This window comes from Lissotriton vulgaris, chromosome 11, assembly GCF_964263255.1.
Source record: "Lissotriton vulgaris chromosome 11, aLisVul1.2, whole genome shotgun sequence".
Lineage (NCBI taxonomy): Eukaryota > Metazoa > Chordata > Amphibia > Caudata > Salamandridae > Lissotriton > Lissotriton vulgaris.
This window is the reverse complement of record NC_141699.1, coordinates 364,207,362-364,221,790: the sequence shown is the minus strand read 5'-3', so window position 1 is coordinate 364,221,790 and position 14,429 is coordinate 364,207,362. Positions and strand designations below refer to the sequence as shown.

Here is a 14,429-nt window from a genome sequence, read left to right as displayed (position 1 = left end):
AGTAGAGACATCTAGTGGATCAATATTGTTGTTGATACAATATATAACAGATCATTACCATTTGCTGCATAACATGCTGTGGTAGTAGGCTTTCTTGCTTCCTTAAGAATAGTCGTACACTCTGGTGGCAAGTTGAGATAGCCAACCACTATGACTTCAGGAGCTAAATAGCGAGATTGAGCTCCTTGGGGTTTGGGTGTCTGACTTCTCCATGGTTCTGTGTGAGAAGGCTGGAATTGAGATGCAGGTTTTGATGTGGAACTACTGACAGTTCTAAGAGTGTTGTGAACCACGGCTGATGGGCCCAAGTGGAAGCCACTAGAATCAGTGTGAGGGATGTTTGCCTGAGCCTCCGAACCAGAAATGGAAGGAGAGGCAGAATAGTGTAGGCAAATATCCCTGACCAATTCATCCATAGGGCATTGCCTTTGGATAGAGGGTATGGGAACCTGGAGGTGGATTTTGGGCATTTTGAGTTGTCTACTGTGATGAACAGATCTATTTGTGGGAAACCCCATTCTTCAAAGTATGGAGGGAAAACCTCAGGATGAAGTTCCCACTCATATATTTGTTGCCGCCTTCTGCTTAGTATGTCAGCAATTTGATTGTTCACTCCTGGGAGGTGCTCTGCCAGAAGATGAACTCTGTGAGGAATTGCCCAATGCCAAATGGTCTGAGAGAAGCATGACAGTTGCCGAGAATGTCCCGCCCCCCCCTTTTTTTGTACATAGTACATTGCTGTCATATTGTCCATGTGGACCAGGACAACTTTCCCTATGAGGTGAGACTGAAAACCTTTCAGTGCTAGATACACTGCTAGAAGCTCTAGATAGTTGGTGTGAAGAGTTTTGGACCTGTAGTCCCACAGACCTTGAACTGTCAACTTGTGAAGATGGACACCCCAACCTGTTAGAGATATGCCTGCTGTTAGCACGTTCTTTGGAAAAGGGTCGATGTAGGGCTGCCCTTTTGATAAGTTTTATGTAATCCACCACTGCAGAAAGCGATGGGTGCGGCAGTCTACCAACACTAGATCTGTTAATTAATCCTGAGACTGATTCCACTGACTTGTAGAGGACGCATGTGTAATCTTGCAAGAGGCATTATTTCAATGCATGAGGCCATCATTCCTAACAGTTGCATGAAAGTCCTGACAGCTAAATAGTAATTGGCCTGAAACTGTAGAAGCAGACTTTGACTATTTCAAATTGTGGCTGCTTTGGGAGAGGCTAGAGCTCTGCAACTGTTTAGAGTCACTCCCAAATAGGACTGCATTTGTGAAGGCTGAAGATGAGACTTCAGCACATTGACCGTGAACCCCAATTGGTGGAGTAGGTCCAATGTATTCTGAGTGTGTTGTAAACACTTTTGGTGTGTGCTGGCCTTGATGAGCCAGTTGTCTATGTATGGGAAGACATTAATCTGTTGTCTTCTGAGATGTGCTGCCACTACTTCTAGACATTTTGTGAACACTCTGGGAGCAGTAGTAACTCCAAACGGGAGTACTTTGAATTGATATTGTTTTCCTGCTATCACAAATCTGAGATATTTGCAATGTGCTGGGTGAACCGGAATGTGAAAGTATGCTTCTTTTAAGTCCAGTGTGGACATAAAATCGCTTTGCTGTGGCAGTGGAAGCACTTGTTGAAGCGTGACCATGTGGAAATTATCTGAAAGTATGTACAGATTTAACGTCCTTAGATCCAAAATTTGTCTTAAGGAGCCATCCTTTCAGGGAATTAGAAAGTACAGAGAGTACACCCCTGAACCTTGGTACTGTAGCGGAACTGGTTCTATAGCTCCTTTTGTTAAAAGAGCTTGTACCTCTTGGTTGAGGAGCTGCAGGTGCTCTGACGAGAGTTTGTGAGTATGAGGTGGAAAATTGGGAGGATTGATGGTTAGCTCCAGGTAATAACCATGTTGGATAATGTCTACCACCCATTTATCTGATGTTATGGATTGACAAATTGGGAGAAATTGCTGAAGTCTTCCCCGCCAAGTGTTAAACGATCAGGGGGGGAGGGGGTATATAGGCAAGTCGCACTTTGGTGTGCTCTTATCCCTACCTTTAAAATTGTTTCCTCTGTACCCTCCTCCATAGATTTTTGAGCGTTGAACTCATATGAGGAAGCGTTAGGGTCCAAGAATGTACTTTTGGACGCTCCACTATAAAATGAGCGGTGAAAGGAGCCTCTGTTTGACATAGACTGAAGTGCTCCCATGGATTTCGCCATGTCTGTGTCTTTTTTCATCTTTTCTAAAGCCTCATCAACCTGAGGTCCGAAAAGATGCTGCTTGTCAAATGGAGTATTTAAAATAGACTGCTTGAATTCTGGTTTAAAACCTGAAATCCTAAGCCAGGCATGCCAACGTAAGAGAATGCTGGTGTCAACTTCTCTCGATGCAGTGTCAGCAGCATCAAGAAATGAGTTTCCGGGGAGGAGCCAAGATGGCGGCCGGGACGGACGTCTGAGCTCCCGGCTCCGTGGACCGTCCGGCTTTCTCGATAATCCTGTCTGATTCTCCTGTCCTGCGCCGCGCTGTTGCCGTGGATTTCCGGCACTAAAGCGACCGGCGTCCTCCGGACACCTTTGTCGGCTGTTTTGGTGGAGGACTCGGTGTTCTACTCGACCTCTGAAGCTTCCCCAGGTCCCCGCGTAGATGGCCGCCGCCGGACGCCGAGAGTAGTGGACGGCGAGCCAGGCTGCAACACAGTGGGCGATCGCGGGGGTGTGAGCGCTGCCAGCACGATTGGTATCGGACCCTGCCACCCGGGTCGGACTCCCCCTGGCGCTGACGGCGGCATGGACGACTCTGGAGCCCTCCGGCAATAGCTCTCCTCCACCTCCCCGGCAAGAAGCGGACGGACTCCATTTTGAGGATACTCCCTGAGGTGACCCGCTGGCATCCAAGTAATCGTAGGGCGCTCTCGCCCTGGGCAGCTTTCGAGTAGCGTACGGTGCTCCTACGGGGACTGAATTTCATTGTCTCTACCCTACTCGGCTTATTGACTGGCCGTCCAGTGCCCGCTTCGGAGGTGGCTATGGCGCCTGCTTATCCTGCTGGGACGTGGGCTGTCCCTAGTATTATTGTGCCTGCGCGCCCTCCTGCCCCGGAGCTGCTTGACACGTCGAGGGAACAGTGGAAGTGTGCGGATCGTGGCCTGGAATGGAAAGACCCGACCTGTGGGGATGTATTGGCCGCCCTCGTGGAGCTGAAACGGGAAATGCAGAGCACCGGCAGGGCGCTGACCCGGAGACTCGAGGGGGCACTGTTGGCAGCGGGACGTTCCCGGCTGGGAGAGCACCCGCCGCCCATGTATTCACCTGGAGGCGTAACACTGTTGCAGAGCGGAGAGGCGGCGGTGCGGAGTCCTCCTGGCTACACTGTATCACACCAACCTGCCGGCACGGATACGGATGCAGAGACACCCGTCGGTTTGAATGCTTTGACTCCGTCTCTGCGCTACCTGGTGGAACCTGTCTTTCCACGTTGCCCGCAGGATGCTGCCCTGGCTATGCTACTTGATGGAACTGTTGTGGCATGGTGCGACTGTGTTTGGGACCCCGCGGAGAGATACGCTTTCCTTGTCCCCTTTCCTCATGAGCGGCCATCTTGCCCCTTTGTCCTGGCTGAAGGTGACTCGCAGCAATGGCCGGACCGAAACCGCATCAGCCGGTCCGGACAGGGGTGAAGACGTGCCTGGTGGTGTTTTGATTAGACTGGCTTGCGGGGACTTGGACTGACACGCGTTTTTGCATTGGTATCCTGTGTTTTTGCTACGAGTCGCTGTGCTTTCGCCTATTGTTTCCCTTTTCTGCTGGGTCGACGACTTGTGGGGTCCTGAGGTGCCGGGTGGTATTGCATCGGGGCCTCCGGGTTAACGGGGGTCATTTGAAACTGTATTGTACTGGCGCAGGTTATATGGGCGGTATGGGAGTCCGGGTGACTTATTGTTGGGTGGGCTCCTCCCCCTCGTTCCCTTTTCCTGGGAGTAATAGGGTACTGCACTCTTCCTTCCTCCCCGGGTTCATTCGTGACTTTCTGGACCTTTTTTCTTTTCTTATCTTATTTCTATATTTCGGGTTTTTCTGGGGCGACAGACACGTAGCTAGGGGGGGGGGTAGGCCATAGCCTCGGCATGCGTGTAGGGTGGGGGGTCCTCTTTGATGCGTTTTTCTTTCTATGGGCCTTCTTTTCCTTTCTTCTTTCTCTTCTTTTGTCTTTTAGGGTCAGTGGTGGGGACTGGTGTTCGATGGGTAGTGGTTGGGTGGCGCACCTTGTAGCGTGTCTCTATCCTGATGTTGAAGTATCGTGCCGCCATTTTAGATGTGTTTACTGCTAGTAGTCTCTCCTGCTGGCCGTTACCCATTCATCATGCGATTGTCTGTACTGTGCACTGATCCTTTTAGTTTTTGTATCTCCTTATATGAAAATTTTTTAAAATTAACCTCACTGTCTCCTGCCACTCGGCGCGCGTAAATTTATTGTAACATGGGTCGTATGCGTTTTTGTGCTGTCGTGATACCGAGTGGACGTATCCTTTGCTATCAAGCTTCAGAAGTGTTGTGGCCGGCCGGAAGGTTGTGGGCCCGTATTTGTATTGTGCAAAGAGCTTAATAAAGGTTTTCAAAAAAAAAAAAAAAAAAAAAAGAAATGAGTTTCCCTTCTTGGACTAGCGCTTGTGCCTTTTTCTTGTGCTAGTCTGGGAGGCCTTCCATCTCAATCCTAGTGTGCTCTGTCATACCTAGCTAGTAGGCCCTGCGTGTTGCCAAAGCGCCAGTGATTAGGGGCTTGAGCAGCTACACTTTTACCGGATGCGTCAATTAATTTAGATTCTTTATATGGAGAAGGTGCATCCCCAGAGGTCTGTGAGTTCACTCTTTTACGAGCATTAGAAAACTACCATACAATCTAAAGGAAGCTGTCCTTTAATAAAAACAGGATCAGAGGGGTGATGGTTTGTATTTCTTATCAACCCTGGATCTTAAAATATGGGTCCGAACAGGGTCCATAAAAATCTCATCTGCATGTCTCATCACGCCTTTCAACATGGGGAGACTTTAAATAGTTCTGTGTAAAGACCCTAGGGTCTCAAATAAAAAGTCATCATCCAAAGCCTCTTTGTGCAGTGTAACTCATGATATGCTGCTGCTATGGAAATTAGCTCCAGATAAGATACATTATCGTCTGGAGGTGAAGGTTTTGCAAGGGATAGGTCTGGATCATTATCCATGGGTGGATCAAAATTATAACCATCCCAAGAAACTTAACAAAGGAACGTTGTCATAATCATCATCAACTCCTAAATCAGGCTGTGTACGAGGAGACCCCTACGGTGTTATGTGTAGTGGATCTGAGTCTGGTAGTTGTAGTAAAGGTGAAGATGGAAAAGGTGGAGCGGATGGCAAAGTAGGGTGGTTTAGATTTGGTGTTTTAGCTAAAATGTGTCCAGTATCTGGATTGATGTCTAGCCTTTTCTGTTTTGGATCTAATCTGTCCTTCATAACATCTAAGCTCGCTAAGATCAGTACCGGGGGATCTGCAAGATATTTTTTTGATTTTGGCACCGAAGGTTTCAGTGCCGAATCGGACTTGTCCTTTTTGTCTTTGGAAGCAGAAGGTTTTGGCTCTAAACCGGATTTTTGTTTCGAAATAGAAGATTTCGGCTCCAAACCCGACTTGTCTTTCGGACCTGTATGTTTGAAATTTGAAGACAATCTGTCTCAGCTCTTGATTGAGCCGAAAGGCATGACTAATTGTTTTGTGCCGCGCCTGAGGGCGGGGTGTTGTAAACATCGTCTCGGTTCTGACCAAGGCCCGAAGGCAGAGGTGGTGCCAAAGCCTTATCTTTGGAGGAAGATAGTTTATGGGGTACAGGGCTTTAGTACTCATGACACCCTGTCCTGCTGGAATGTCTTCTGACTCCAACTCGATCTCGAGGTCCGAATCTGATTCTGGGACCGAGAAGGCATCCTCTTCTTCCGCAGCTGCCACTTCCTCCTATACGGATTCTTCTCCAAAGATATCCGGAGTCTGTTGAGTGCCCTGGCGCTGCATTTCTAGTCGTCGAGCCCGACGATCTCGAAGTGTCTTTTTTTACCTGAACAAACGACAGGCCTTGCAGTCTTGTTCATTGTGCTCTGGTGATAAGCACAAGTTGCACACCTGGTGTAGATTGGTGCGAGGGTACTTGGAGTGGCACCAAGTACAGAATTGAAATGGAGTCCGTTCCATCGGCAGAGGGGTGGATCGACGTGGCTAGGCCTGAAGGCCGTCCACGATGTTTTCAACCAAAGATGAGAGACTTTTCCAATCGAATGGATATGCGGAGAGAAGGAAACGCGTACAATAACAATACCATCAAGGGTAGAGTGGATTGCGCAACGAGGGGAACCTGATGGACGGTTTCGAACTGGAGCGCAGCAATACACATATGAACCTGATGGCAGAAAGAAAACAATCTAACAATGGGGTCGATGCCCATGAGCACTAGCACCGAAAGGAGGAATCACCTTACCTTGTGGCTAGAAAACACTTCTTTGAAGAAAAACAACTTGCAACCATCCGGACCCAACACTAGATGGCAGGAGTATGCAAAGCATGTGTATCTACAGCACACATGCCTCGACCATACAATTATGTTTTACCCTTAATTTCTAAAAATAAAAACGACTGAACAAATTTACACCAAATCACAAAGAGCACAATATGTGGACCAATATATAGCTTCCTGCCAAATTTGGCTAATTCTGTTCAGAAGTTTTTGCGGTTGTGCTTCACATTAGAGTAAATGCAGGAGATTCCGAGAGAGAAAACGTAACACCACTAAACCTGCAAGCCAAATAATGCCTGTATTACTAATCTACTACCTATTTGCCTCTAACCCTGGGTTCTGAAGTAGTGTGCTACTCACCACAAAGGTCTTAAACACCTAATCAGGGATAGCAAGTGGTATATAAATAATATTTACAATTACCATTTGCTTACAAGGGTGCCTTCACATCCCAACACATCCCAATCGCCTGCAGAGATCCCCAGAGTTCTATACTGTTTCTGGCCATCTACAGCCTCTGCGTGGTGCTGAGCATCATGTTTCCATCAACATACAATTCCTCTGCTCCAGACATCCAGTGCCTCAGATACTGTTACTGAATGTCCAGAGCCTACCTGAAGCTCACCTACACCAAGGCAGAATTCCTTTTTCTTGCAACGAACAAGCAGAAAACCTAGTATAAACCTGGCTCAATGCAATGTACTTTGATGGCTTTAAACCCTAACTTGAACTCCAACTTGATGCTCAAGGAAAACATTGCCAAAAAGCTGAAATACAGATGATCTGGTGCCAGCTCTCTCTTCTGAAGAAAGTGATTCTGTTTCTAACAGAAAGTGACTTCAAAACTGTTCAAACCATCGTACTCTTGCATCTGGATAGTGGTAATGTCCTTCTATATGGCCTTTCGGGCTCCACACTGGCAGGCATTGAGGACATTTAAAAGCAGCAGTGCAGTGCTTATAATACAGGGCAAGAATAAATACGATCACTTCACCCCCATCCTGATGGAACTCCATTGGTTCTGCCTGTCCGCACAAACTTCAAAACCAGTAGCACCATTTACAGTCATTATGACCATCATCCCTGATTATTATGTAGAGAAACTTGTAATCTCTGGTGGTTCTTGGCATACCCATGGCAAGGACACCATCGGACCGGAGAATTAGAAGTGTAAAAAAGGAAAAAACAAAACAAAACCTCCATGTATCAATAAGAACTGCCCCCAAAGCTCCTCCAATTTAGAAAAGAGCTGAGCACATACCTCTTTAAAGAATACTATAAGACTATCAAACAACGCAGTAATAATCCTACACACTTCAGACCTTTTCAGGAGATAGCTCCAGCCAAATGGACACACTGTCGATTAAATACTTTATAGAAGTGCTGAAAACATTAGTCCCCAAAGACCAACCAATCAGTTTTGGGCCACACAATAGCAATGACCCTTGAAATAACATTGAACATATAGTTGCTATCAAAGATCTCATTCAATATAAACAGAAATTTGAAAAAGAACGAAAAAGACCTAACAAGATTCAGCAGAAAACCACACCCTGAAGTTTGTCAATGGAGGAGAGCCATTACCGCCACAGGTAGAAGGAGGCTGGCAAGGAAACCAACAAACAAAAAATTCCCTTCGTGGAGGAGGGTACATATTTGAATTACTGATGTCCTGAAACAATCAGAGTTGCGAAAAGTGGAAACATAGCCTATTTCTGCTCAAATGAACTCCTAGCGCCAATGAACATTAGACTCACTTCTGTTCACAGCTACAAAAAAGCAACAGACAGCGGAAAATCCATTTAATGTAACCAAATACTTTGACTTACCAGAGGCCTGGTGACTATGTACCACCATCAAGCAAAACCCTCTATTATTTCTATATTGTGCCCTGTGAGACAACTGGTATTGTTAGACGATAAGTGGTGTCATGCATGTCAGTAGAAGACAACACACATCTTCTTAGTCATGCAAGAGTTTGCAAGACCAGCGATAATCAGACTTAAAAGACTTTTTCCACGTCTGTAATGCCAGTAGCTTTGAATATACAGAAGGCTCGTGCAGAGTTCTAGAAGGAGAGGCAAACAAAAAGAAGAGCACAGAGCAAAGGAAAATTCAGTATGCCAGAGCAAGAGATAACAATTACTGTCGGACTCTGCAAGACAAACCAGAGCATGCAAGGACCTAACACAACAAGAATCCATCTTGGGCTTCGAGACTGTCTTCTAAGCCAAACGTCAATCACTGACTTTGACAGTGATAATGTGTTACCGGGGTTTCAAAAAATGGCAGATCTGATTTATTTATGGTAGTTCGATATTGATTTTGTGTCATCGGTGTGGACATTTATGTACGCAAACTTTGGATATGTCTTCAACTCTGACAGAGAAGCAATGTAATTAATCAAATGCAAGAAAGTTGCAAGTAGCCAAAATACCGTATAAATAAAAACCCTTGACGGTGACCTCTAAAACAAGATGGACACCGAAAGGAGTAAAATACTGGAAATTATTCTAAGAACTAATACTGTCACCATCCTTAACACTTCTGTCAGCTATAGACAAGTACCAACAAAGACAATATAGGTACCGATGGGGCACTCTGATAACATTCCGTTTCAGGTAAGGCATGCATTTTACTAAACAAACAATCTCTTCATACCTGTGAAGATTCCAAAGGCGGATCTTTTCGAGATGCCTAGATCAACGTGCTCTTGAGAAATGGTAATGTGTGAGGTAATGTAATGTTAAACAAATAAAGCAAATCACACTTATTGCTATAAGGTGAAGAAGTATTATTGCGGTGATAGAAGGAGCCTGGGAAAGTTAGGGCATTATATAGTGAGTGGAAAAAGCGGGTGAATGAATACTTCTTAAGGCATTACAGAACATTTTGGAGTATGGCAGAGGTAGGTTGATTAGAATGATATGTGTAGAATGCTGACGTAATAGCATATTGCTGCTGTGAGGATGAAATAATTGTTTATGTTGTTCAGAAAGTGAGATACTTGCCCTGGATTTATCAAAAAAAAATGCGTGCAGCTGTAATTACCGTTTTTCCTCCGAATGTGACTTCCACGTACGGATCCACAAAGTTCTTCTTGTTGGAGTCATATTTAAATATGCGTTGAAAGTAACTGGAAAATGACTCATCCACTAGACAGTCGGTGGTAGAAAGGGAAGAGTCAAGAGAAGAAGGGAGGTGAAGCAGAGGTGAAGAGTGAAAAAGTAAGAAATACAAATTATATAAGGGAAGTAGAGGGTTGTAGAGAATAAACAGAAAGAAAAGTAGCATCAGACACTTTATTGAGTTACATCGATTCCTCTATAAAAGTGAAGAGCAACACATGCACTCCTACCTGCCCTCAAACATCAGCATTAGCTACCCCGCTTGCTCACAATGCAACAATTCCATACTTCCCCTTCAGATACCAGAACATGCTTCCATCCTGTTCAGACATCCATAAGTGCCATTCACTTAGCAGAATCCAAGGGGTGCATTTGGAGAACTGTATCTGCAAATGTTTCGGAGATTGAGCGCTAGGGATTCCTAGGGGTAGAAAGGTTCTGTGTTTGATCTTTTGTCTATTCCTTCAAGTAAATCATTTCCATGTCTTCTCAATGTGTGGAAGACTTTTGGCATCGCTGCTGTGTGTAAATTACTGGTAAGACACTGGTCTTGTTGGGGGCAAAGGCACAGTCAAATGAACTTTTCCTGCAATAGGAATCCCAGCCTATCTCAAGAGAATCTATGAAAAACATCAATGCCGGATTACTGTAGTTGCAAGGAAATATGTTTTGTATCCATCAGACCTCTAATGCCCTATTCTATAGGTATATTTCTGTATAGGTTTTTTTATTTGCATAATTAGTTAAAATTATTACAAAATTTGCATAATAAAATAACGATACAAAATGTATTAAAAAAATTACTAAAATTGTTGTCTCTCGGCTATTGTTTTGTTTGGGGGCGGGGCTTGTGAGGTCCTAGGGTTAAGCACGCCCTGTTTGCCCTGTTTGCCCACGAACTGGATGGTCCTCATATTCTATTAGGTCTAAAAGTTTTCTTGCTTCTGCCAAGAATTTGACTCCACGGCATACTAGGATTATGTTGGAACCACCGAGCCAGCTTGTGACTGCGTGTCTGCAGGATCGAATGTTGAGAGCATTAAAGATGGGTTTCAATAAGAGTCGTCTCTGACTTATCAGGGCCGGACATAAGCAGAAAAGGTGGACAAGTGTTTCGGTGTTGTACCCACAAAGGCGACATTGATTCGTCTGGTGTGATGATTTCCAGGACGGTAGTAAATCCTTTGTGACATGCATCCCCATCCGATAGGCTGTAAAAGACTTTTTTAGGTGACCACTGAAGTGGGATGTTAGATATGTGTGTGTTTTTGGGGTTGTGAAGCTGTTCAGGATGGTCCAGGCATGCCGCCGTTTTGCCAATAACTCTTTGTCCTCAAAAAAAGATTTCCATTTTGCTGCTGTATTGGCTGATTTTTTTAGACTTACTTTATCTGTCCCTGATTTCCAAGCGACTGCTAGCTCTAACTTTTCCACGCAGAATGTCAAATACTTTCCCCAATTGTTCATGGATTCAGTTTCCCCTCGTTTTTTAATTTCCTCCCAGCTTAGCCAGTCCAAGGAGTCTGGATCTGCAGATCTAAGTTTGTGGCAGAAGTTCACGAAGCCGCTCATGCTCCGGAACTTCTGATTTTGCAGTCCAAATTCGAGCCTGACTTGTGCGGCTGAAGCAGATTTGGGAAGATTGAAGACCGCTTTATAAATTTTAATTTGTAGTTCATTCAAAAGGTCCACCTCCTTACCGCACCACGTGACTAAGCCATAGGATAAAGTGGGCATAATCTGTGCAGCCATTGTTTTTAATAAATGATTGTAATTGGGGCAGTCCATTTTTTCCTTTAGAGAGCGATACGCGAAGATTAAAGATTGTACTTTTGCTTTGAGTGCTATTTTGTGGTCCTTATAATTTGCTCCTTTAGTTATTGTAATGCCCAAGTACTTATAGTGTTCTTGTTCTTTCACTGGTGCCCCTTGGGCCATCCATTTGTACTTTAGGTTTTGCCGGTCAACTAGGCGGACCACTTTAGTTTTCTCTTTGTTAAGTGCTAGGCCTTCCCGTTCTAGGTACAGAGTTAATTTATTAATAGCTCTTTGTAAGCCAATAGGTGTCTTGCTCAATAATACAATATCGTCGGCATATTGTAAATAGTATATTGGATTGTTTGCCAAAAATGGAGGATGGTTGTCTGCTGATTCGATCGCGCTTGTGAGGTCAGAGAGAAAAAGGTTAAAAAGGGTAGGGGCTAGTACACAGCCTTGCTTTAAGCCTTGGGGCGTTTGGATGCTACTGGTGGTACTGCCACCATTTCCCAACTTTACTCTTACCCAAGTATGGTAATGAAGAGCTTTGATGGCTCTTAGGAGTTGGTAAGGCATCCCCCAACTCTCTAGTTTGCTCCACAAGCGCACTCTGTTTACCCGATCGAAGGCAGACTTGATGTCTATGAAACAGGCATACAAGCGAGTGCCATTTGCTATTGCTTGGTCCGTTAGGATAGACAGGCAGGTTAGGTTAGTTGTTGTTCCCATTCCTTGCCTGAAGCCTGTTTGAAATTTTGGCATGATCTTTGTTTCTGATATCCAGACTTGTAATTCACGTAGAATGCAAGAGGCGTAGAGTTTGGCCTCTACATCTAGTAAGGATATCAGTCTAAAATTTGCAGGGTTGCGATGATCGCCATGCTTAAAAATTGGGTGGATGATACTTCCCTCCCAAGAGGCGGGTATCTCTGCGAGATTGTATATTCGATTGAACAGTGGCGTTAGAATTTCTGCCCACAGATCCGGGTCATGCTTAAATATCGCATTCGGTAGACCGTTTGGTCCTGCTGCACCCTCTGACTTTAATCTTGAAATTATACCTCTTAATTCAGTTTTGGTGATTAAGTCAGCCGGGTCTGTTGACCCCTTAAGGGGTTTTTCCTGGTTGGATTTCCAATTGTCCTTCTTCGTCACTCCTTTTGGTTCCTCCATGTTGGCTTTAACTGCCCCTGAATCTTTAACGAGACCTGTATTTGTATTGCTATATAGGGTTTGCACATGTCTGATCCAGGTTTCTGCTCCAACCCCGGCTTCTTGTGAGATTTTTGCCCCTTGGTTAAGCTCGTTTATGATGCCCCAGAAGACCCTGCTATTAGGTTGTTTTCCCGCAATTAGCAGTTTATTCCAAACAGATTCTTTGTATGAATACTTTGCGGCTCTCAAAGCCTTCCTGTAGATGTTCCTTGCTCCCCTCAGGTTGGATTTGTTTACCACTAGCCCCGACATTTTTTGGTTTGCGACGGCCCGAACCTCCTTAGCGACCTTTCTTTTTTTGGCTCTTAAGTCCATATTGAACCAGGGCTCCTTCTTGATGTTAAAGTTACTATGCTTCCCTTCCCTTGCTGGGAACTTTTGCTGCAGAACTCGAATCATTTGCTCCCAGCTTATTACGAGGTCCTCTTCATTTTGAATTCCAAAATTGGCTATATGTGATTTTACTGTGTCCGTAATTTTACCCAACCCCTCTCCGTGCCATTTCAATTTTTTCAAGTTGAACTTTGATGCCTGATACAGAAGGGCGGTCGTTGTTAGCGCCATACTTGGTGCAATATTGAAGGTTAGTATTTGTGGGAAGTGGTCGCTTTCTACCCGATGTTCTATATGGAATGATTTGATATTAGGAGTTAATTCGTCACTTACTAAGGAGTAGTCGATTATTGAGTGTACCCTGCCGCTCAGGTATGTAACTGCTGCCGGCATGTCCCCCTTAGTATTGCCATTCATAATCGCCAGACCATAGTCTTTTAATCTGGATGCAAATTTTTTTCCGCTATCATTTCCCGTCATCTTCACCTTCGCCTTGTTTTGATCAATAAGGGCGTTGTTGAAGTCCCCGGAAATTACCATTGGGTATTGCGAGTAGGTTCTTTGCATGGACTTGATAAGTGACAATAACGTTGCGTGTTTTTCTTTTTGTACCTTTTTGTCTGGATGGATATAGACGTTAAATATTAACAATTTCCATGGTTCAGTCCCCGGTGGCGATACTTCGGTGATTTTAATCACTTGGGCCCACTTCAGGCTAACGTCTATTTCCTCAGATACCCAATTATATTTATGGGTTACGTAAGTTGATAGTCCACCACGGGGATGGCCGTGCATGGAGAGTCTTTCTGCATATATTTGATGTTCATGGAAACCTTGGACTGGGGTTGATTGCAGTTTCCAAGATTCCTGAATCAGAATTATGTCTTGTTGTTGGAAAAAGCCTCTGGTTTCACTATCATGGGCCATTTCTCGAAAACCATGCACGTTCCATGAACAAATTGAAACTGATGAGTTCTTTGTTAGGTTCTGGGGGAGCAATTCGTTCTGCTGGTTTACGGGGAAGTTTGGATCTGGGTTAGGTAGGTAGGTTAGCTTTATTGCCGAGGACATTAGGTATCCATGACCAATCCGTTCTATCAGCGTGGTGAAAACCGTTTCTTTGCGCTTTACAACTTTCGCTTGTTGGCTCTATCGTGGAGGCCCTGGCGCCACGTAGACAAGAGATGTTTTGACCTCTGCTCCCCTGTCCCTTGTCTTGAACAGTTTTATTTGATTGTAGGGGATGGGGGTACCTTGGGCGCTTGTGTCTCATTATAGATATTCCCCATGATTCAAACTGCGATTTTTCAAGATATATTCTTTCTACCAGATCCTTTGAGGCCCAAGTTGTAATTGTTTCCTCAATCGCCCCATTGTTAGCATTTTGTTGAAATTCAACAGAGTTGAGATCCTGGGAACTGATTTCTTTTAAAGCCGGT

General features: G+C 44.8%; 1 protein-coding gene across 1 annotated transcript in view; it reads right to left on the bottom strand.

Annotated features, from left to right (window-relative positions):
• LOC147679783 (myoferlin-like) overlaps positions 1 to 14,429 on the bottom strand; it is a 1,922,797-nt gene that overhangs the window by 636,084 nt on the left and 1,272,284 nt on the right. Inside the window, exon 13 of the mRNA XM_086942477.1 lies at positions 9,608 to 9,711. Within this exon, the coding sequence (XP_086798603.1) occupies positions 9,608 to 9,711 (104 nt within the window). The remainder of the gene's footprint in view (positions 1 to 9,607; positions 9,712 to 14,429) is intronic.